Here is a 24,204-nt window from a genome sequence, read left to right on the forward strand (position 1 = left end):
AATATGACCATTCTAGTTGCAGAAAAGCACGAGCAGCACAGAAGATAGCACTTAGACTTTGCAGCGCTACATCCCAGGTTTGCATCTCGGCCAGCCTGCCATCTTCATGGAGTTTGCAGGTTCTCCCCGTGTTTACGTGGGCTTCCTCCCACATATCAAAAATATACAGTTAGGTTAATTGGCTTCCCCCCAAATTGGCCTTGGAGTTTGATAATGACTATGGTAGGGACATTCGACTGTGACCCCCTTTGAGGGACAGCTAGTGGCATGACTATGGACCTTGTAAAGCGCTGCGTAATATGTCGGCACTATATAAATAATAATAGAGAATATTTGTAAGACTTTAAAGGACCAGTCTAAGTTTTCTGGTTTTGATAACACTATTAAAAGTTTTTCTCTTAGTCATTTGCTTCTGCCATTTCCATTAAGAATGATGTTCCCAAAGATTTATTTTGAGCAGATGTGTACATAATGGTCAAGTTATCTAGTGGAATTTGACTTTACTGGTACCCTTTAGATTAACACTGGCCTTGCAAGCCATTTGTCACTGTGTTGTGTTTATTGGTTCTGAGGTAATTAATCCTCAGCGCACAGAAATGATGAACAAGGTCAAGCCTAGGCTAACCAACAAGCCATTAGTACTGGCCTTGTATGTCTGGGCTGCCACCACAGAGAGCTTGCTCCGCAGACTGGCTTGACAGTTTAATGGGAACTGTGCAGTAAAAGCCCAAATCTAAAGGCTTCCCAAGCTACAAACTGCCATTCAAATAAATAATGATGACACTATCCAAATGTAATTTTGTTGAGGGACTGGCAGATATATAGTGTGTATCTTGTCCTATATATATACTTTATTTGTTGCATACAATGTTAGCCTGCTATTATTGTTTAAAGATAAATGTGAAAGGTATAAAGTGTCGCAGATTAATGACTCTACATTAACAAACTTCTCAGATGCTTTGCACAGATGTTCAACTATTGTAACCCAAAACAATCTTTGCTGATTGTTTGGAAAACTTAAAAGAAAGGCTGCTTAAAAGTTTGTTCTTTAGATAGGAGAAAAGGAGGACAATTAGCCCCCCCCCCACACACACTTCATACTGCCCATTAAAAAATGGTAGCTGTTGCACCATAGCCAGCTTGCCAATAGCTAAACAATGTTGGGGGCAGCTGTATAAATGTTATTTTAACCCCAGACAATGGTGAATGTTTGTCTCAAGAAATAAAAATCTGGAATCTACACAGTTTTAGAAACAAGAGCTCTGTGATACAGGTGTCGGAGGTATAATGTAGAAATCAGTATCACATATGGCTCCTATGAAATCAGGAAATATTGGGGAATGGGAGGCACCAGGGGCTGGAAGACATAGGTCACAATAATCTAAAGTTAGGGTTCACCTTATACATTTATTATTTACAGTTTAAAAAAAATCACAATTCTCTATACAACTAACACCGAGTATAATCAAACCATTTGCTGTATTTGGAATAGAAGTCCACCTTCTTTTAATGAATGATTATATGTAAGAGTCTAGTTTGAGCAACCAAAATCTGAATCTGTGAAAGTTCTGGCAGGTGTCAACCAGTGAAAGTTCTGGCAGGTGTCAAGCAGTATGGTTACTGCTTCACAATTGTAGCCAGGAGCTGCAAGCCGCATCTAGCCTTATGGAGGAGTGATGGGGTGGTTGGGGATATTTGACGAATCCACTCCTACCACCCATCAAATGCTTGGGTAGCTGAAGAAACAATTGGCACATTGAGGAGATTAGGAACTGAGAGAGGAAAAACTAGCTATGCCACCAGAGTGGTGTGTTTGTATGTATGTAGTGGGTAAGCATGCAGTTGTGTGTGTATTTATTTGTAAGCATTATGTGTCTATATGTGTATATTCTATACTTACATGAGGGAATAGCTGCATTCTTATTGTAAAGGTGACTAGGTAAAATGAATCACAGTGGAGCTATATGTATTCCTCACCCCTGTACACAGTAACACCAGACTCCCAAACTCAGTACATAACCTGACCCCTGCAGTATATTGCATTCTTCTGACTCCTGCAACCTGTACATTACATACCTTCTTCCCCAGCAATCTGTGTCTTGCACTCTTGACTTTACTCTAGGAGTAGGCTTACATTTTATTTATTCATCCTCCCCTTCAACTGCACCTCTCTGGGTGCCGCAGATTTCTCATCTGATATGAACAGTCAGGCTCGTCTCATTCATGGATTCGAACTGATCATCTATGATCGACAGACTGAACAATGATAATAGAAGTGTACAGTGCTCATTCATTCACCTGTCAGTCTTTTGTTGTTGGAAACGAGCATAAAAGGTCATTTCCAGCAACAATAGTTGAGCGTGTACACACATTTCTAGTATTGGCACCTTTGCTAGTTTTATCTTTGCTGAGTTGGGCGATACAAGACTGTTGCCTTGGGGTTAAATGAAGCAAAAAATAAAATAAATATATATGGCCGTGACTATCATGTTGATATTCAAAGAAAGTGTTTGAAGTTTGATGAATCTCTTTAAAAAAAGCCTTTGTTGCTGTGATCCAGTTACTAATTGTGTGATATTATACTTTAAGGACTCCAGTGCCATACCTTGTGTTATGTATGCCTCTTAACAAAAAGTCTGCTGTTCATATATTGCAATGAACACTGTGCCAGCCAAACAAACATTTCAATGCAGTGGATACCCATAAGGCATCATTTCAATAAAAAGAAAATATATAATTGTATTATTACCCATGTGTTTTTGTTCATATTCATTTAGATTGTGCTCTCTAAATTTATTGTCTTGGTGTCACAAGGAAAAAGTGTTAGGTAAAAACCTCTTTTCAATGGTGTATAGAGTACACTTTACCATATTCTCTCCATTTAAAAAACACAAAAATTACCTTTAAGATTTTACACACTGATGCACCAAGAATCTGCTTAGTTGATTTAAAGTGAAAGTTGCTTTAATATAGTGTCTGAAGTCACCATTGGATTGACAAGCAATAAACCAGCACACGACCCCTCCTGATTGTTTACTGCAATTTTGTTCAGATTTATTTTCCACTAAGTGACTCTCTTCTGACATCTGTGGCTCCTGTTCTGCAATTCGAAATTGTTTGCGCAGAATATACTTGGTTCATTAGCTTACGATTATAACCTTATATTCATGCTTGGATAACATTTATTAGAACTAGCAGAACTCTGCCCTTTCCACAACACCTTGCTTGCAAATCTATGCTACAAAAAAGTAACACTTTAAATGGAGAGGAAAAAATGTGTAATCACAAAACCAGGTAAATAAAAAGGGAAGATGAACAGGAACCGTAAGGAGTAAAGCGGGGATCATTAGGGGTTATAATGAGTTACAATAGGTTGAATGGAAAAGACATTTAGTCACACTCAGAGATGGAAAAGAAGCTGGTGCTAGAAGACTTTTTTTTTCGATCATGATCTGTGAATGAAAAAATAAAGAGATCAGGTAAAGTACATATGCCTAATACATGCGGTCTGTAGGATAAATAAACTAGACCTCTGTGCATGACTTATTTCTGACTCCTCTACTCTGTAAATTTCATACTCATGACCCCTGCCATCTTTATACTACATTGTCCATTAATTATCCCCAACCAAAGTGTCTTAACAGTTGTAGATTCATAGAACTTTTTAAAGGTAGACATAGACAATTTGATAGCTCTATATTCTGTGAGTACAAAAAGTAAGAGTTTTTTTAAACTCCTCTAACTGCATGTAGTCACACCCAAAGTTAAGGCAGAACGAAACATAAAATAAAGAAACATCCATAATACTTCCGCAGATCCCTCGTGACCTATCCTCGATACGGATCTGTGCCATCCTGGAATCCCTCTTAATCCTGGCAACCCGGAGGAAGCGCTGGGTGCCGCCATCTTCTTCCTTCTTTTGCCTATTTCACCCAATCTCACACTGTGCAGGTTTCAATGTCGATTCCAACATCATGAAGAAAAAAAAACTGATATCATAACTTGCAGAATATTTGTCCATATACTAAGAGAAAAAAATGTTAGGGAAAGTCACTGCTTACTCTTACTATAAGTGTCAGGTTTGATAAACTTAGCTGAAAACATCCTCCTGGGTGCAAACCTGACTAAAATCTTAAATAGCTTTACCACTGACATTTTTTTACCTTTTAAACCTGCAACTGTTTAAAACAAAACAATTTAGCCATACCCATTACAGCACTTTCTGTTATAAATTGGCAATGGTCTCTCGATTGTTAACCAGTGGTGTCACCATATCATTTAAACCCCTGGTGCAGATTACGAGAGAACATACAACTTACTGTTTGGTCTCAACAATGAAGTACAGCAGTTACTGGAGATAGTGCATAGTAAGGGGCTGGAGGGGAAGAAATGTCAGACTTTCCTAGACCATAAAGGAAAACATTTAAATATATGCATAAACAATATTCCGTTATCCAGTTCTGATAAATGAATATTATACAGGACAGAATAAATATTTGTATAGCACATACTGTACTGCCAGACACTGCCGATAAAATGAGGAATGAAATGTCGGATTTTAATGTATGTGTATTGATCAACTTGTCTTCCAAGTGAACTCAGTTACCAGTTCAAATTCCAGTAACTTTTTTTTCTGAACTATAAATCCCACAATGACAACTGTAAACCAGAATATGAATTATATACATGGAGCAAAGCAATCAAGGTAGTTGTTAATATTACTCAATAAATGTGCTTGCATTGTCTAACCCCTAAAAGTCTCAGCTACATCAAGAAGAATAACACAAAAACCATGTATTATTAATAGGTTTCCATGGCCAGGGTCAATGGAATAAAAAAAAAATAGATCAGAGGGTTCGGAAAAGATTTGGATGATGGGAAGGTTAATCATGTGCAAGCGCATTGCCAGTGGCCACCCAAATGGGGAAGACGATCTCAGTGAACAGTGAGGAGAGTCCGGGGATGCAGCAGTGGCAGGATCCCGAACCGGTCATTACTGAAAGGTGCCAAGACAAAGGTGTGTGCCATGTCTTTGTCTTGAGTCCTTTGAGGGGAAAGGTGAAGGACGGATGCAAACAAGTGTTTCGAAGTAGAGATAGATTTGGGATATAGGATGGAAAACTGCCAACTTGTGAACTCAACTGTCCAGTTAGCATACTAAAGGCTCCCCAAATCCAAAAAAAAAAAAAAAATCCCCAACCTGAAATGCAAAGGTAGGGCAAACCTTCATACAGAAGAGGACCTATGGGTGGGCTGCCAAGGACACGTTGAGCCTGTGGAGATGGTAATTTGTGAGTGAATAAAATAAGTCAATGACCTGAACAGGAAGAGCAGGATTTGTGAAAAAGATCTTTATACTTTTTAGTCTGTGGCAGAAAGGTACTCTTTACTTCTTTTTGGAGGTACTTATCAGTTTCAAATATGTTATCTAGTGTGGCTCTAAAAATACATGATCACCAGTGAAAAGGAGTTCTCCTAAAGCTTCTTGGAAGTCTGATCACTGACCAACACTTGGATAGGACAAATGAATAGGGGTGCTAGGAACATCCTCAATATCAGATCCCCATGACATCACAATGCAAACATACAGAAAACTGAAAAGCAGTGCATTGTTCTATGCATAATCATTCAACTGATAAGTGTGTTAGTATGACTGCATATCACCATTAACGCAAACCACTTTCACCCACCTAACAATAATTACAAATCTTACTTAAAGGCTCAATACTGAGCATATTTTTGGGGGCTCAGAATATGCAAAAAATAGGTGTTGACACTCTTGCTTCCACTTCTTATGTCAAACCATTTACTTTGCACCCTTTTACCGAAATACCATTAATGGCTTTTCATTTTTGAGAACCTGCAAAATATACCTAGTAAAACATGCCGGACAAATCAATTACTCTGACACCCCTCCAGTGATACCCCAAACCACAGACTAACTGGCCCAGAAAGGCTGTGTCTGGTAAAGCGGTTATACAGTGTGTTAATCTTTGCTTTTTTTTTCAGCTGACCGGGTTGCGGACCCCTGCCCTAGTGTACACTTTTTACATTACAAATAGATGGGTGACAGGGTGGTACATGGTCTCAGGATGACCCATGAAGGGTATCCATGCGGAAAATCTATAGAACCACCAATGTAGAGTAACATATCTAGTAAGATACACTGACAGAAAACAGAAGTCTTAATATCATTCTAGGCTAACGTAATATAAAATGATTACAAGCTGCAAGGCATTGCAATAATAGAGTTACAGGTATCTTACACTAAACCCAAGCAATGTGTTCCCAATGGTATAAATCTTCAATATAGGAAAAGACAGGCGATAGGCCTGGCTGGGTACCAGCGCTACAAGAAATGGTCAGTGCAGCTCAGCATGTAGTCCTCTCTGCTCTCTGAGACTTGTGTTTGAATAAGGGACCTGTCATCTGCAGACCAGTGTTTCCGCCAAATCATGCAAAAGGGCTCCATTCTTCAAAAGGGAGTACATGTTATGTAAGAGGAATAGCTTTCACAGTAACTTCCAGCTAGAAATACACTGGATTGATTTTTCACTGAAGCGACAAGTGCTTTGAAGCAGTAAATGTGCAGAATGTGTATACGGTGCCTGTGCCGGATTTTATGTTAGAAGAGACCTGTCTACTTCACACGGAACAATCAATATACAAACCTGCACAATTAAACAGGAGAATGTCACAAAAGCCACTCCGTGTCACAACAAGTAATCAACAAAGGCGTAATAAAAAACTAGAAGAGTTCAAGTATTAAAGGGGAAGTATATTGTAGATATACATATCCCTATGTTTTATCACTTCAAATAAGGAAAAATTACACTGGGGAAAAATTTTGAACAGATATTTTGTTAACTTCAATTTTTAAGCTTATTTACACTAAAATAGGTATCCTGATTCTGAAAAAAATATTATTTAATATTATATGTTTTATATAAACTTATTTTTGGTTGATAACATATTGCAATCCTTTTCCTTTGCAAATTATAGTAATTTATTATTTTCTTGCTAATAATTTGTGATGTGTTATTATTTGAAATGATTTATTTGTACTGATTTTTCCACATTGTATAACAATGGTTTTATTCGATAATGCACTCAGTTCCTAAATCCTGTTGTAAACTGGTACACCCAACAATTTTATGGATTATGTGGTATCAGCTCTGCACAGTTTTCATTTGCTCAATTATTCAAACCCATCAACTGTTCTAAATACCTCAATATTGAGACTGAGGATGCATTTACACTACTCTGTTCTGGTGCAGTGTGGTCATTTGCTTGTTAATACAACACATAATAAAATGAATGCTAAAAGAACAGAAATTTAAATATTGCAGCTTACAAGTCCTTATATGTGATGAATGCAATTTTTAAGCCACCCAGATAAAGTCCTAGGGTGGCAATGTACTGTATGGAAAAGCTGCGTTGTCAACTCAAGCTGCACAGTCTTCCTTTGCAGTACAAAATGCAGCTCCATCTCCAACACATAGAAGTGAGATGTTCAGTGGTACATATAGGTGAACAAGGCAGGGTTGACAATGCTGTACGTGACTTTGGTGCAAAAACAAAATAAGTAGGAAGTAGAGAATCTATAACTATTTCTGCACCTATTGAGCAGATGAAACAAAACCCTTTTAACATAATATTTATCAGACTGAAAGGAAGCAAATTGCTAATGTTTCCATACACTTCTATTGCATTGGCACATTGCAATGCTAATAATTTTGAATGGTTCCTCAACATACTTTCCATGAACATGCATTGCACCGCCCCACAGTTTATAGTAGCAATCTATCATGCAGGGAAGTTCACAAAAAATGATGCAGGTAACTGGAAACAAATCTGTTGCTCTATCAATTTAACCATAATCCAAGTAAAATATACGATCTTATTGTGTTGTACATGGTAACCAACCCCCACCCCCTCATATCCCATGTAAAAAGGTTAGAAAACACTGCCCTATATACAAAGGTACATTTATTACTTTGATAACATTGAGAAAATTCAGCAACAGAATGGGCATTGCTTTAGAAACCTGTACTAAAAAAAAAAATCAAAATAACATCCCAGAGACCAAATAAGCTAAAATGTTCATATCACAGTCCAAATATACAGATCGTCAAATTCCACTCGGTGAACACATGATCGTAGCCCTGAATCTGTCCCATGCTTCGGCAAACACAAAACAGGGGTCAAGATGGTTTCATGTTTTTAAGTCTGATTTCCCGTTCTAGTTCAAACTGTCTGTAGTCCACACGCTCCAGGAAAGCCATCCTCTCAATATACCTACAAACATAAAGAGAAAATTAATACAAACATAATAGGATCATTAACAATGTTATGACATATTACAGAACACCCTCAGGGCAAAAATAGATGTGTGTGAGAACAGAGTTAATCACGTAAATGTAGGGTTGCCACCTTTTCTGGGAGCAAATATTGGCTTTATGTGATCTATCCTATCAATCACATTGCCAACAAGTCTTATTTTTTTACAGTCTGGGCCAATAAAACACCATCTATGTGGCAACCCTACCTCCAATGTCTTTTGATCCAGAGAATGTGTGCCTGGGTACTCCAGGACTTGGTGCTGTGTGTGTCCAGTGTATCAGACAGGTTGCAATCATTACAGCATACCGGAGGATCAGAGGGGTAACCAGTCCTTGTTCCCCAACTCCACACTTAACATTATAAAGCTATTTATTAGGCTTTTATTTGTACCTGATTAAAACTTACTGCGCAATTACTAACTGTGCGAGTAGCAACAGACTATCTTTTGACACAGATTTGATATAAGAGGCACAGTATATACATATATTTTACATCTATAATGCCAATATTTTATTAGTACTCAGTTCCCAGCAGTCAGCTAAAAAAGTAATTTAGGATTACTGACTTTGTTGCTAGATTAATAAATGTCATGAAAATGCCTGCTTGTAAAGAAAAGAGTTATTACTTACCTATCCTGCTGTCTGCACCACTGACTCTATTGCAAGATTAAAGAGTGTCATAAAAATGCCTCATTGTAAAGAAGAGTTAATACATACCTGACCCACTTGCCAATCTTGGCTATCTTGAAAAACTACAGTTAGAGGAAATTTTCCCATCCGATATCAAATATCTTCCCAGAATATTTTTTTAAGCTGGGTGGGAAGACGCTGTAGGCAGGTGGAGGCCCCTGTATTGTAACCCAACTCTTCAGTAACACCCAAAAACAGCCGGGTGATTACCAACAAGGGCCAGGTGGTGCGCCTGGCTAAAAGGGGCTGGGAAGAACACTGCTTTATATTTCATTAGAGAACACAGTAGTGACGTCGGGCCGCCATGTGAAATTAGAGAACGGAAGCAGGTACCCAACACTCAAAAGTGTATTGGGTACTGGGGATTTTTAATGCCGCTATACCTCTCCAATCAAGAAGAAGCACAAGTATTACCCTTTATCTCTAACGGGGGGACATGTTTACACTTTTTAATCTAGCACTTTAAATATGTAGATTGAAATCTTCGCACATTCCACGGGGAAAAGAAATATTTTTGTAGCCATCTGGCCTACACCGCAGGCAGCAGCCATTCTAAATGGTGTGTGGGTAATTAAAAGATGTTCTGTAGACCTGGAAGCCTGTTTGAGGGTACATAAGAGGATAAGGTGCCAGAGTACAGCAGTAACCTCCCCTGCAAGCAATTGAAAGCCAACAAGTAGAAGTGCATGCTGAGTCAGGGCAGCCTGGGCACAAGAGCGAGCTGTACTGTGCTTAGTGAGGGAGCCGTGCCAGCTGCTTACACAGCACAAACCTGTGCCAGGGGCAGACCAGCCTGTTCCATTTGTGCTGTTAATACAAGGCACTTGCTCTGCTTTATTAATAGTATAATGTGCCTATTTGCCCTATTGTGCTTAATGCCAATGTCATTAGCTCATCTTAAACACACATTTCAAAAGTCATTTATCACAAAAACCTTCAGTCCTGTGGACAAGTGATGTTTGCAGACAAGTAAGAAGGCTCTTTGCAGAAAATGCAATGTCCTTGTGCCATTTACCGCTCTATAGATAAACCTATGCTGTCTGTCTTTGTGCCCATGTAGATTTAAAATTCATATTCTTTTAAGAAACCCTCTATATTGGGGCTGCCCAGACCAAGTCCTTGAGGGCCAGAATTTATAGATGTTTAATATTTCTATAACTGATAGCAGTAAATTTAGTAAGAGGCAGCCTATTAGGTGTCAAAACATACTCCGGTTATATGACAATGCTTGTATGTATCTGGCCCTCAAACACTGGATTTGGACAGCCCTGCTCTATAACACCAGTCATCCCTTAAAACTTAAACTCAGACAGGAGTACAATTGTCCAGTCTATAGGCACTAAAGAACCTTTATACTTTTTGTCTTTCTTAAAATGCAAATCCTTACACTTCAAGTTAACCTCTTCATATAAAGTTCAAACAGTACACAGTGTTGTCCAAAAAATAGGTTTTCCCAGATATCCTCTTCTAAAATTACAATTCTGAAGCACTGAAAGTGTAATATCCAGTCTCAGGGCCCGGGTACCTTTTGGTATCCTTTTGTTAACCAGTCTCCCTGCATCCCCATGGTACCAAGTGGTAATATGCTGACATACCTTATCTACCCACTTTGTACAATGTCAATCTCCCTTTCATGCCAAGCCCTTCTGCTACTATCACCTGACATGTGTGCTGGCCAACAGCGTGCCCACTATTCCACTGGTAAGTTTGCCCTGGATATGATCAGCATGAAAAGGACTCAAAAAGCCGTTGATCCCTCCACAATCCTAGAGTTGGTCCTGCGTCATCTTGTCTTCCTTCTTCGTCCCAGACTGGACACCGGGCGCCATATCTTCTTCCTACGACACTCAATCTTGCACTACACAGGTGCAAAATTGGGCAATGGACTTCCCGAAATTGTATTTTGTGTATTTTTTTGCAGTAGAAAAGCAGCAAAAGCCTCCTGGGAATTTTTTTTTCTTATTTAAAAGGGTTATCTAACCTTTATATTACCTTTATATAAAGTAAAATAATTTGATGATAGGTCCCCTTTTTAAAGTAAACAAAAAGCCTTTAATGTAAAAAAAAAACATTCCTGTGCCCTAATCATTTTCTGTCCTGACTTCTGTAACGCACCTGTCATTTGAAGTTATTGAATTTGAAAGTATTTAACAGTTGGCACCATTGCCTAAGGGTACCTTTCATTTCACAAGTGACTGGCTCATTAAGGATCTTCATCTGTCTGTATCATTCCAGTAGAGTGATGTCAGATGGACGATATTACATGCACAAGGTTTCTTAATTAAAAATAAAGGCAACGTGTGCTTTCAGTCTGCTGGGCTGCAATGCCCTTGGCATGCAAAGGCTTGGGATCTTTTTGTCACAATGGGGGTATGGAGATGTTCCATTATGTGTGTTAAAAGTTAATTGCCCTCTCCTGTTTGTGTGATCAAAATTAATTTTTGTGCAGAAATTATATGGATCTATACATGTTTTATGACAATTCAGAATAGGTTAGAACTATACTAAGATACTTGTGACCCTCTTGTTAACCCCCCCCCCCCCCATCTCCAAAGGATTAAGAATAATCGAGGACTTACATCCATCTTTACAGAATCATGACTGTGGAAAAACTACACCAGGAATTTTTTGTGTTAAGAAAAATTACCTTTCTAGTATATTCAGGCAGATTATGTTTTTTGATCGTAATCATGATAAAGCCGGCAAACAATTCAGTTGTGGCTCCCGTGCACTATTATATTATTTCTGTACACAGAACTCCCCCACAAATGTAATTTCCTGCTCGTGTGATTGATTTACAGCTGTGCCCAGCTGGATTCTTCTATTGTCATCTTTTTAACTAGCACACTAGGAAGTTATTTTTTGTGGATGGATGTTTTATAGCCAGATTTAACAAAGCAGTATGTTTAAAGCTATTTTCTGACTCCCCTATAAGTTGTTACCATTTGATGGTTTATCAGTAGATACAACACTGTGCACGATCATAGGATCAGGAAGACCCTTCCACTGAGCAACTTGGAAATATTAGCAGAAAATGATTGCAATTCATCTGCTTGTGTCAACAAAAATGGGCACTAGGCTTATAAGACAAGGGGAGATTTATCTTTTCGGTTTATGAATTATAATTTAAATGTAAATGATCAAAAATAAGCTTTAACTGCAGACATAGGTCTAAACATTTGTACTGTTTGCATCCTTGTTATGTGGTAGTGATAGCAGGACACTCTTACCCATCTTTGCCTCTGTTATGAATAGCCAACTCATCGCCAATTCCTTCTTTCTCTTTGAAGGATTCCCAGTCCATCTTGGATTTTTCCAGTGTGCTTATCTTCTGCTTTTTGGATCCCAATTTCCCCAGAATGTTGCTCATACCACCTGGTCTCTTCACACTATAGTAGCACAAAGGGGGAGAGTTACTTTATTATTGCAAAACAAAAATGTAACATGGAAATAAATATTTACAAGGGAAAGAACATACCAAATGCTGACAATGCTTCTGCCCTTTTCCTTTCTTCTAAAAATTGAACTATCGAAAGACTATTTCTTACCTAGAAGTTCCTCAAAACTTCCTCATTATTCATTTTCAAATTAGGAAACCCTTTTGCTAGACCATTTACCTACCAATAGATGTGTGGTTTACTTTTTTAGGAATATTATTTACCTGTAAAATCATCCCCAAAGCCCTGAGAGTTCCAATGAGAGCTGCCAATATGAATGTGATGTCAGCAGCCCCAGCCCAAGTAAATCTCCATAGTATTTCTTGTGTTTCGCCATTAGCAACTTAAAGAAAAAGGTGGGGGAAGAGAAACTGTGCAAACATAGTAAGGCCAGACTACGTTAGGCAACTGACTAGGTAAATTATTCAGTAAGATCAAAGTCACATTGAAAGTGCAAACAATTTTTAGGTAAAAGAAAATCAAGTGAGAATTTAAAATACTTTTATCTGCATTTTAAATAAATTGGTGAAAAGCTTTCTTTATCATTCTAATTTTCACAGATCTGCAATATAATAACTCTTTGTCATTTATATTTTTTATCCGCTCCTAATCTTCTAGTTCTACGCATCTAATACTTGTGGACACGATAAGTCACCGGAAATGTGTTCATTAATATGCTTGGACAACCATTGGTGAATAGATTATGAGAAATGATGTATGAATATAAAAAAGACAGGTAAGATTATTGTGGCTAAAATAAAAATATTTCCCGAAGATAAGCTTGTACCATGGATGTTCAATAGTGTATCCCTTCACTTCTCCTAATAACGCACATTCCGTCAATCAGAAAGTGCATGTTTTGTGGTTAATCAGATCAGATCTTCATTCCTGGATACCATCTGATGTCTGTAGGCAGCTACAAAACCTCTCCCTTCCTGCATCTTAGGGTGTAGTACAGTACTAGTAATACACATGGGCCATTTTTCACTTCCAATCCGATTTCTGATCCAATAAAAATGATTGAAATTAAAAGGAAAATCAGAGGCCAACCTATTACAAGTGACCAGTTTTAGGGTTTCCAAATATTGATCAGAAGTACACAAATCATGTCATATGTACAAGCAATTGATTAAAACGATCCCAGAATAATAGTCAGAAGGGCAGAATATTAAGCATCGTGTTTTGAACTTCTGACCTATCAATTACTAATTCGACCAGTTGCTTGAGCGCACATTTGGTAGCAGATTTATTTGTGCGTCCTGAGCTTAAAGATACGTACACACGCTGAGATGGACGATTGTGATCATCTCAGGTGAAAGTCTAGCCATTCCCCCACATTAAGTGAGGACAGCTGCTGTCATTTCCTATAAGGGACTACACAGTGGGTACCTTCCACTCATCCTTTCCCCTCTCCATGGAACTGAAAAGCACTCTGTGTACAGCGTTCCTTCCTTCTAGTGTTAATTTGTGTACCTCGCTTTAAACTTAAATAGTCACCTGCTCTATCAGATTATCTGCTATAAAGAATTTATCAAGTACTCCTTTAATACCAATAAAGAAAAGTGTAAATTTCCCTAGTGGTCTATAAGCTGAGTCACATCACAGCCTTATCTGTAGGACTACGGTTTAATCCACTCAATTTGTAGATGAATCCATTAGTAAATAGCCCCCTAGTCAGAACTTCAATCACATATGCATTGCAGTACCACACACTTCACTGAGCATTACTGCCATGCACAGACGTAAATGTGGTGAGTTGCGGCACCATTAATTTCCAATAGCATCCCAATGTACCCACCTCACACATCACAATGCAAGCTAAGAGTACTAGAAGACACAGATGTAAATAACCTGTGCGTTGCATTATTACAAAAATTGTTAAACTATTTTAATCCTCCTTTTTTTTTGGAATGGAGTTCAACCGCTTTTCAATTAAAATTAACCACTGCCTTAACGTATGTGCACTTACATCTCCTAATATTTAAACTATTGTTTTCTTTCATTCAGTGGAATGGTTGGGAGTGCAGTTGGCACAACAGTGCACATCTGAAATTATCCAGAAAGTACAAAGTCATATTAGGAGTCTCAGGAATCTTAAGTTTAGTTTTGGATAGAGCAGAGATAGGTTAACTTTTATTTTTGTTATCCGAGTTTTGCTGAAGTTTTCTTGCTGACACATAAGGAAATAAACAGATATCTCGGAGGTCGCTAGGTATCAGCAATGTAAGCAATTTAAGAGGCATTCTTCCCACTGACCACCACGCTAATGTACTGTGTGGGACCTTTAGATATTGCCATCGTTGCCAGGGGTTTCCTTAAACATGAAAGATATTTTAAAATGTTCCCCCGTGTTAGAAAGGTTGAGAACAGCTGCTCTAAGGAGAGGTGAATTTTTAGCCCAGGAACTGTCCCAGGAGCAGATATGTCTACTGGAATGGAAATTTCCCTTTGTTCCTGTGAAAACTGCAACACACCGAATATCCCATTGTTTATATTGTAATGACAAGGGATATGAGGACACACAGGGAGGGTGAATTGATGCAGTGGTGGGGACATGGACAACAATAGATACCTGACAGAGGTTATATTTGTATGCCCCCACCCTCTTTTTCTCCAAAGACAAATTAGGTATAAACACAGAAAGGATACCAACTTTTATTTATACTTTCTGGTTTTGAAAAGACATTTAAGTGCAAAATATGAAATTCCCCTTGCAGTTAAATAACTTTACAGAACAAATAGTGTGCAAATATGTTTATTCCTAGTTATCTGACCTGCTATAAGTAAGCAAAGGTATTCAAAGTGGGCTCACAATCCCTACCATAGTCATATGTCTTTAATACAGTCTAAGGCAGAGTTCGCCAACCTTTCGGACCTCACGGACCATCAAATTCATAATTTAATTTTTTTAAAAGATAAATACATTTGTAAAATTATGATCTTCTTAATGGTGCCTGACAAGGACTGTGGAGGTTCTGATTTATTGATCAGCTCATGGTTATGTGATGTATTATGATTTAATATTATTGTTACTATTATCATTAGTTACATTATCTTTGGTATTACTAAAGAAATTCAAAATATTTGTTTGCTTTTTCTCACTCATTATGGGTTTATTTCATCTGAATCTAGGACCAAACAAGAAATAATAGTTATCAAAGTCAAACTATTTGATGCCATTAAATATACTAGTTAAAGAAAATACACAGCTAAGGTCATACTTACCTAAAAGAACATTTGAGAAATAAACAAATAAAATAAAACAATCTGATGAGAATCGGTATTTGCACAGCGGGATGACTGTTATAATGGTGGAAACAATACTGAAGCGTAAGGCTGGTCAACGGTTGCTAGACTATTGTCTATTGACTATTGCTATTACTAGACTATTGTCACGCTGCACCTCTTTTGTTTCTCCGAAAAGTTTGTAAATTTATTGCAATATAAAGGTGAAAATTGTCATTCAGAATATAAGAGTTTATTAGAATATTATTTTTGTTTTATTAGTAATAAAAATTGCAAATAATGTCCAATTTTTCTGTGGACCACTGGCTGGCGACCGCTGGTCCAAGGTTAATTTTTGTAGGAGGCCAATTAACCTAACTAAATGTATTTGGAATACAGGAGGAAACCAAAGTCCCCGGAGTTAACCCACACAAACCCCATGCCAATGGTGTCCTGGACAAGATTCGAACCTGGGACCTAGGCCAGAGTGCTACCCAACTACAACAAATTTTGGTATGGGTGTGAAAACTTTGAAGAAACTTTGGTCACAAAAAGATTGATGAACTTTCAAGTTAGTAACTGTCGTTTCAGCAATATATTAGAAATACCGGTATGTAAAAACGTTTTCTTGCCAAGTGTAATGAAAAAAATAGATACTTTCTGCAGCTGGGAAAAAGTTACCACTACATCCAGCTACTTCTCACCAGTTCCCACCATTGTACAGATACAACACAGGCATTGATAAACAAAAGAAGGGTGGTACAGACAGTCAGAATACAGGAGATGAACCATGCAGTTCAGATATCACAAAGGGCTGGAACCATTTTCCCATCACCAAGATAAGACAAGACAGAAGTTTCCATGGCATTTGTGAATACATTGGTGACACATTTACAAATTACTATGGCAATGATGTAAAATAAACACAGCTATGCCTCTGCTAAAGGCTTTGAACTTTAGGTTTGGATTTATTTTTGTATTGAGCCATTCCTATTTTTCACTGGGAGGTCAACTTTAAACAATTCTAATTAAAAGTTACTTTACACACCTTCAGACCTGGTTACCTAATGGGCACCAAACAATGTCAGATATGGGCTACGCCAACAATTCGCCAAAAGTGTGTGCAAGAAACACGATTTGATAAGCGACTCACTATAACTATATAAGTTTTATGGCAGTTGGTCCTAATATTTTTAGTACTATTAACCCAGTTGGAAGGAGAACTACTTGGAGTTAAGACTATTTGATAAATTCCACATATGAATAGATAAAAGATTAACCAATATGTAACAGCAAATGAATTTAGAAATTACATAATTTTTTTAATTCATTGTTGAAAGTGAAACTGTGTTTTCTGTTTATGTCCATTTCAGAATGAATCTTAAGGCATTTTATAAAGTTCTTCTGATGAAGCCTAAATGGTGAAACGGGTCAAAAAAAAAGTAAAAGGACTGCCTTATTGGGTTGATATTGTATTTTTGTACCAATATTTGTAGCTATGAATGTTTAATTATTTTTAACAATATGTTTTAATTTGTTGTCTTAGGTAAACTTTAACTATACAGGTTATGAATGATCAAAGAGCTCCTTTCAGCCAATTCCATCGCTCCCCCCCCCCCCCTTCATCCCTTAGGTTTTATAATTGATGGTGGTTACTATTTTCAGAGACTTGTGTTGAGCTTAATACTATGTATTGATTTATCTTTCTTTTCTTTATTATATGCAGCAATTGCCATTGTCACTATCCCAAGTTTGAATTTATCTACACATTTTACTCATTGTTACTTAAAGCGTATCTAAACTTAGAAATTTCACTTTACATAAAAGGGTAGACAACCCTTTTATGTAAAGTAAAAATTCAGTTTGTGTATTTTTTTTTTCCAAGTGCAACACAGCCCCCCTAAGCGTTCGAGAATAAAACGTTACGCATCCAGGGAGGCTCTTGGCTTCCCTTTCTGCGAGTTCATCAAAAGGAAAACAATTGTCAATTTCACGCCTGTTCAGAGAGATCGGCAAGTTTTTTTCCCAATCTACATCACCCGATCTCATGCCTGCATCAGGTGACATAGGAAGAAGAACCCGGAAGAAGTGGAGAAATGGCGGCGCTGGTGCGTAGGCCCAAAGATGGGTACCAAGATGAGGCAGGACCCGATGGAAGAAACCTCCTGATGGGTAGGATGCTTTGCGGGATTGAAGGTAAGTGGGATTTTTTTTGATTTGGCTTTACTTCCTCTATGTTCTGCATTCTATTGCTCAATGTAATGTTTTTTGTATTTCTAATCACCTCAACAAAGCTAAAAAAAAAAGCCAAGCAGAGGACAAATAAATAATAACCAATATTACCTTTGGGTTCATACAGAGGATCGTTTTCCTATTACTTATTATGCCTCGTTCTACACTGTCTGTGTGGAGGTAGTTTTCATAGTGGAGGAGCAGGGCTTTTCTTTAAATCAAAGCCCCTCGGATGATTATAAATTTAAAGACAGGAGAAATGGAGAAGCACCGATCCACGGAATAAATATAGAAGACGCAGGGAGATGCTTGCACTGCAGGTACAGGTTTCTCTCCAGCAAGAACAGAAAGCTGCGCAGTAAAGACATCACCAAATCTAATGGGACTGGAGAGAAGGAGCGGTGCCTCTTACACTGCAAATATACAACTATCATGATGTAGGCACAGAAGGTGCACTGCTATTTCCTAGAAGCAATTTATTAAAAATAAAATTGTTCAGGGTAGTGTTTTGCCACAATTCAAATCAGATCTTTGCAGGTAACCTTTAAAATTGCAGCAACCATCAGACTTCAGGTCATTGATAATTTCAAGTCACTCCAGATAAAGTGTCATAGTGCAATAAAACACAAACGTAAGGAAAATACAAAACCTTCGTATATAACCCCACACAATTATATTAAACATTGAATATAGTGCATAAAACCCATAATCAATAATTTTTGGAAAAGTACATTCATTACCCTACAGCTATACTTATTTTGAATTTCATATTTCAGCACTAAGAATTTAGACAGCCAAGTAAAACTAAAAATCCGTCTAAACTCCGTAGTCTCTGAAGCAACTTGTCTGCTTTCACCTCTGCTGATGTGTCATTTCAGGCAAGCTTAGCAAAATGCAATGAATGATAATGAGAACTTTCTCCCTGCAATGCTACACTGCACTGCCCTCCGTAATATCCTGGAATTGTACTTGCCCTTGATCCATGCTCGAAAATAACATTTTTATTGCTGTGGTTGAATGCCACTGGCGCATATTTAATCCCATTTTAGATGAAGAAAAGCAGCTCAAGCAAAACACGTAAATAACGTTTTGAAGCTGAAGTTTGAGGTAAAAAACAACCAAATAAATAGAATCCTGTGTATCTACACAAGCCTTTAGATACCGGGGGCCAAAAGTGAAATATCTGTTTATATATATATATATATATACACACCTCAGTATAAGTCCGCATTGGAATAAGTCCAACTTGGTATAAGTCCTGTTTGGACATGAAACATTTTGCTTGGTATACAACCTTTGTGCTAGAACTTGTATGGGTCAATATGAGTCATAACGCCGCTCGCTCCCCTTATTTACCTCTTTCGAGACAAAGCCACGAAGGCCCACGAGCATCAGTACGCCAGTTGCTACTATTCAGTGAACAACCCTGTGATATACTTAACATCTCCTCCTCCCTTCTCTGCATCATCATAATAGGCACTCGACTCTTCTCAGCAAAGTAAAGTGAGGTTAAATTTTATTTATTTCATCTAACTGCTTTTGTATTTATGTATTTTACTATTAAGCAGTGTTTAAATTATTTCATATAGCCCCATCAATATGCCAATAACAATAGGATTTTTTTTCATGGGAACAGATTAATCATTTTCCTTTTTTGTTCTTATGGGAAAAATTTGTTTGGTTTAAGTCCAAGGATCTGCAATAGATTACATTTACACATACACACACACATAAACACACACGTACACGTGACTGTAACTTTTATCCATCTATAATGCTATCAGTACTGCCCTGCAACATAACTCCTCTATGTTTTTTAAAAGCCTTGGCAGCTCATTTATAATGAAGTAGGCGGTCATACCAGAATCATGTTAACAAGTGCAATAACTCTTGGATTGTAAGTCCTTTAGGGCAGGGTCCTCTCCTCCTATGTCACCGTCTGTATTTCGTCTGTCATTTGCAACCCCTATTTAATGTACAGCGCTGCATAATATTTTGGCGCTATATAAATCCTGTTTAATAATAATAAAAACACATGTATGTTAACACACTACAACAGAACTTTAAAAAGCATGGTTTTGTGCCCTAGGCTTATACTTTAGTCATTGTAGTGTGTGTGTAAGTATGAACCTGTGCAAGTAACCGTTGTAAAAGAAATTACATTTTAATACATATACAACCACTTCACATTCTGGTTCAGCCTTGCAGTTCCCTAAAAGACACCATATTTCCATGATGTAAAGGCAATCAAAGTAATAATTTCCTGTGCTCATGCCCTTTGCCTCTGTAGTCTTGCACATTGATTGCATTACTTATGGATGATGATGTTACAGGAACAAGTGGTTTTACAAAATTATACTTTCTCATATTTTTGCCCACCCTTGCCAGATCATTCTTCCTTGCTGACCTGCTCTGCTAACAATGGCTCTATCACTACCATGCTGTGCTACATGGTATCAATCTCCTTGTAACTGCCCTGCTTTGGTATATTTTACTGGTCGGTGCCTGGCCCATTCATTTACCTGGGCTGTGTTCTAGGTTTTCCTTCAGTGAGATTTTATTTGCAGATCAGAACCCTATAATCACAACATAAAACTTCCTATGGTATTTGCATTGGGTTGCAATGTAGGTATGTTGGGATGGCATTCAAAATTCAGGTAAAACTAATGTTTCCACAGGGCACAAAAGAAAATATGACATAGTGGTTTAAAGGTACAAAAAAAAGTACCAATCTGTAGCAGCACTGTCTGGATTATACAATGTCTAAATGTCAGAGCATTCAGAAACTTCTATTTTTTAATTCAAGGGCTAGCACTGCAGGACCCATTTACTTCTCAGCAGTTTGTGTGGTAGGATCTGGAATAAACAATGATTTTTTGTTTTCCAAATTGCATTAGAACATACTGAAAAGCTTAACTCTGCCATCTACGGGTTCGTATACAGAACACTGCATTGGCGCATTGGCTAATACTTATGAGAATTTACAAGAGGATTTTTGTAACTATCCATTTTGAAAATAAACCTAAAGCTAAACTCATTAACCTGCAAACATTCCTAAATAAAAGATGCATGTGTATTCTTCCTCGAATCGTGGTGTGTTTTGTGTATTTTTTGGAGATCTGTGCAATAATCCACTGTGCAACCTCTCCCCTATCCAGGATTCTCTCATAATTGAGATCGGTCACTACAGCTCGCTCTCATTGGGCCTGATTTATTAAAGCTCTCTAAGGCTAAGAGGATACACTTTCATCAGTGAAGCTTGGCGATCCAGTAAACCTGGAATGGATCTGGTCCAGGATTAAAAACATTTGCTAACAAATAGAAAATGACTTTTAAGAAATCCATTCCAGGTTTGCTGGATCACCCAGATCACTGATGAAAGTGTATCCTCTACAGCCTTGGAGAGCTTAAATAAATAAAGCCCATTGTGCAGGATGACTGGTCTTCTATCCACCACACCGTAGGAGCGGATACAAGACTGTGTAAAAGACACTGTACAATAGACTTCTTAGGATACCTTGCTTGATCTCAAAAGACATTCAAATCTATGGGCAGGCTATACACTGGAGGACTTATCAAGCCATTAAAAGTTACAAAAAAAACTTGTGTCTTCATTTTACTCCAAAACCAAATTCACTGTGGGGGGTACATAGGGCTACATAATAGTTTTGGAAAGGTTTATTCACTTGTAGACGGTGTTCAACCCAGAAATGGTTTTTAAACTGGGTGGGAAAAAATGTTTCAGTAAAAATGTTTCACCCGGCTGTTTTTAGGTGCTGGGTGGTGTGCCCGGCTAAAAGAGGCTGCGGAGAACACTGCTTGTAGGTAAGCTGTATATCAACCCATTCACAGCCTTAGTACTAAAATATGATTTGGGAAACATTTGCCTCTAAAGCTTCATATAGCATCAAACCTCAGAGATTTTTCGTTGGAACCAATTTTCCATGATCATTTCCGGCAACAGATATATGAGCACTGTACACAGCATCATTCAATTTTATAGAGAGGAGAGGGGAAGGATGAGCAAGCAGCACCTTGCACTTTCCTCTACAGAAGCAAACAGTGGTCATTCCCGATAGGTTGTTCATCAATCTGGCGTGGTGGACTGATGAAGGACATCAGGGGACCGCTGTACAGAAGTCAGATTTTTTTTAGATTAGACGTGCTTGTGTGACATTTTAATGACTTGTACATAACTTCACAGATTCTTCAGATGTGTGTTTTAGTTGGAGAACAGATACCATGGTTATAAGGGAAAATAACATTTTTATGTATTTATAATCCAAACCATTAACCAGTAAAATAAAATGTAATTACCTAAGACAGTTCAAAGGTTTTATTCTTGGTTGCTTGATGCAGATTATTTTGGTTGCTTTTGGGTGTAAATGTTTCTAGATTTACTCTTTGTATTAATTCCAATAAAAGCAATAAAAATTCAGTTCCAACCCTATCTAAGCCGTTTGATTAAATATCAGTCATGGGAACAGCATGTTAGCAGGGAGGGTGCGTTCTGGCTATTAACAAACATCTGGTAACCTTACAATTACAGCACACTTTTAGTACAGATACTTTACTCTAATTGAAAGCCTTGAGTTTCTCCTGCTTCTAAAAGTTGCTTATTTATCTCCTTGGCTACATTTACCTGGCACATTTAAATCATAAATTAATCCATCTCTGTAATATATATAAATATATACATACATACTGGTTGACAATCAAAAATCCTGCAACCTCCGGACCTGAGGATACTTACCTCCACAGACTTCCTCTTGCAGCACCGGCGGACATCTGGCACAGTTCCAGGGAGCAGGCAGCAGGGACGTCTCAACGTGTATGTAGTTTAGAAAGCAAGACCTAACAGCTGTTTCTGCAGAACAGCGCCATTAAAACATTAGTGGCCAAACAGTGTATTGCAGTACATGTATTAAAAAAGTATCCGAATGTCAACATATATATATATATATATATATATATATAGCTATATATAACTTCCATATACATTTGATAAGAAGCACATCAGGCATGCTACACATAAATGTGTTGACAAGGAACATGCTAACAAAACAGAGGGATAACTGAATCAGTTGGCTGCTCTCTCACTGTACAGTGAGGATGTTGGGTTTAGAGAGAGGACGTCTCAATATTTAATAAACTCCAAATCAATATGTAATATAGTGGTGGTTACCATTGTATTGTCTGCTTTAGTTTTGTTTTAGTTTTCTTTCATATTTTTCATCTGGCAATCCTACGAATAACATTTTCCAGTGTCGCTATGCTCACTTCCCCACTTTATCAAGCCATTGTTGCCACTTAGGATGGAGCATGTTTGCTTTTGTTTCCATTACATTACATGGGGAGAATATTAGTTTACAATTTAGAATGTACAGTGAATACATAGAGGTAATATATTAGTAGTTTACTTATTAAAGATAACTTTGTATGCATCCGATGCAGCCCGCAGCTTACGTGTCTGGCAAAAATAATGAGTATTTTCAGTACTTGCTGGGAAACTAATGCCAACACAATATGTAAGTACTGAATCTGCAATATTACATTGAGGTTTTTGGGTTTGGGTATGGTTAAGTGATGCCATCGAATTGGCAGTAAAAATTTCCAGAATATAGGGACAGAAATTCGAATCCCATCCCAGAAATAGAAAGTAGTAGCCCTCAAATAAATGCATGGCATTTTGGTTAGGGGGGAGTTTGCATATCTATAGAATTTTTAACAAATTGACTGGTTTAAAATTCTAACAAAAACGCACCATGACGACTACAGAAACTGCCAATGACTGTTTTATGTATTGCTCCTAAATACCACCAATATGAACTTAGCTGCAATTTGCAAAGAAAAAATCCCCAAATATAATTGCAAGAAAAACTAAAAAATGCAAGATTTGTACATTAAAAAAGTACAATTCATACTGTGAAAAAAGTACTAGAAGCTAGTACATAATATTCCCTGTAATACCCTGTAACACATAACAACCACATTCCCTGCATGTCTCTGCAGGAACAGTCTCTGGCAGTCTATCCTGACAGGCCTTTCTTTTATATTTCTAGTCCAAAATATGTGACTTAGTGCAAACAGTCTCTCTAGCATAAGTATATTTTGGAAAAATCTCTATTTATGTAACCTAGGGGTAATTCTTGTTTTTTTTTTAATGGCTATAATAGCAGTTTTCAGGTTGAGTCATGGGTATAGGGTTCAGGTATACAATAGGAAAACTCATAATGGGTTGCAGGTACAGGGTTTGCAGGTCAAATCAGGTGAGGGTC

The 24,204-nt window shown here is 37.7% G+C and overlaps 1 protein-coding gene across 1 annotated transcript in view; it reads right to left on the minus strand.

The window, feature by feature from the left end:
* Nucleotides 1-7,972: 7,972 nt before the first annotated feature.
* CFDP1 (craniofacial development protein 1) overlaps nt 7,973-24,204 on the minus strand; it is a 35,576-nt gene continuing 19,344 nt past the window's right edge. The window contains exons 6-7 of the mRNA XM_072422892.1: nt 12,263-12,421; nt 7,973-8,298 (exon numbers count right to left, since the gene is read on the minus strand). Coding sequence (XP_072278993.1) covers nt 8,205-8,298; nt 12,263-12,421 — 253 coding nt within the window. The 3' untranslated portion in view covers nt 7,973-8,204. The remainder of the gene's footprint in view (nt 8,299-12,262; nt 12,422-24,204) is intronic.

The sequence above is a fragment of the Pyxicephalus adspersus genome, chromosome 9 (genome assembly GCF_032062135.1).
Source record: "Pyxicephalus adspersus chromosome 9, UCB_Pads_2.0, whole genome shotgun sequence".
In the NCBI taxonomy this organism is placed as follows: Eukaryota; Metazoa; Chordata; class Amphibia; order Anura; family Pyxicephalidae; genus Pyxicephalus; species Pyxicephalus adspersus.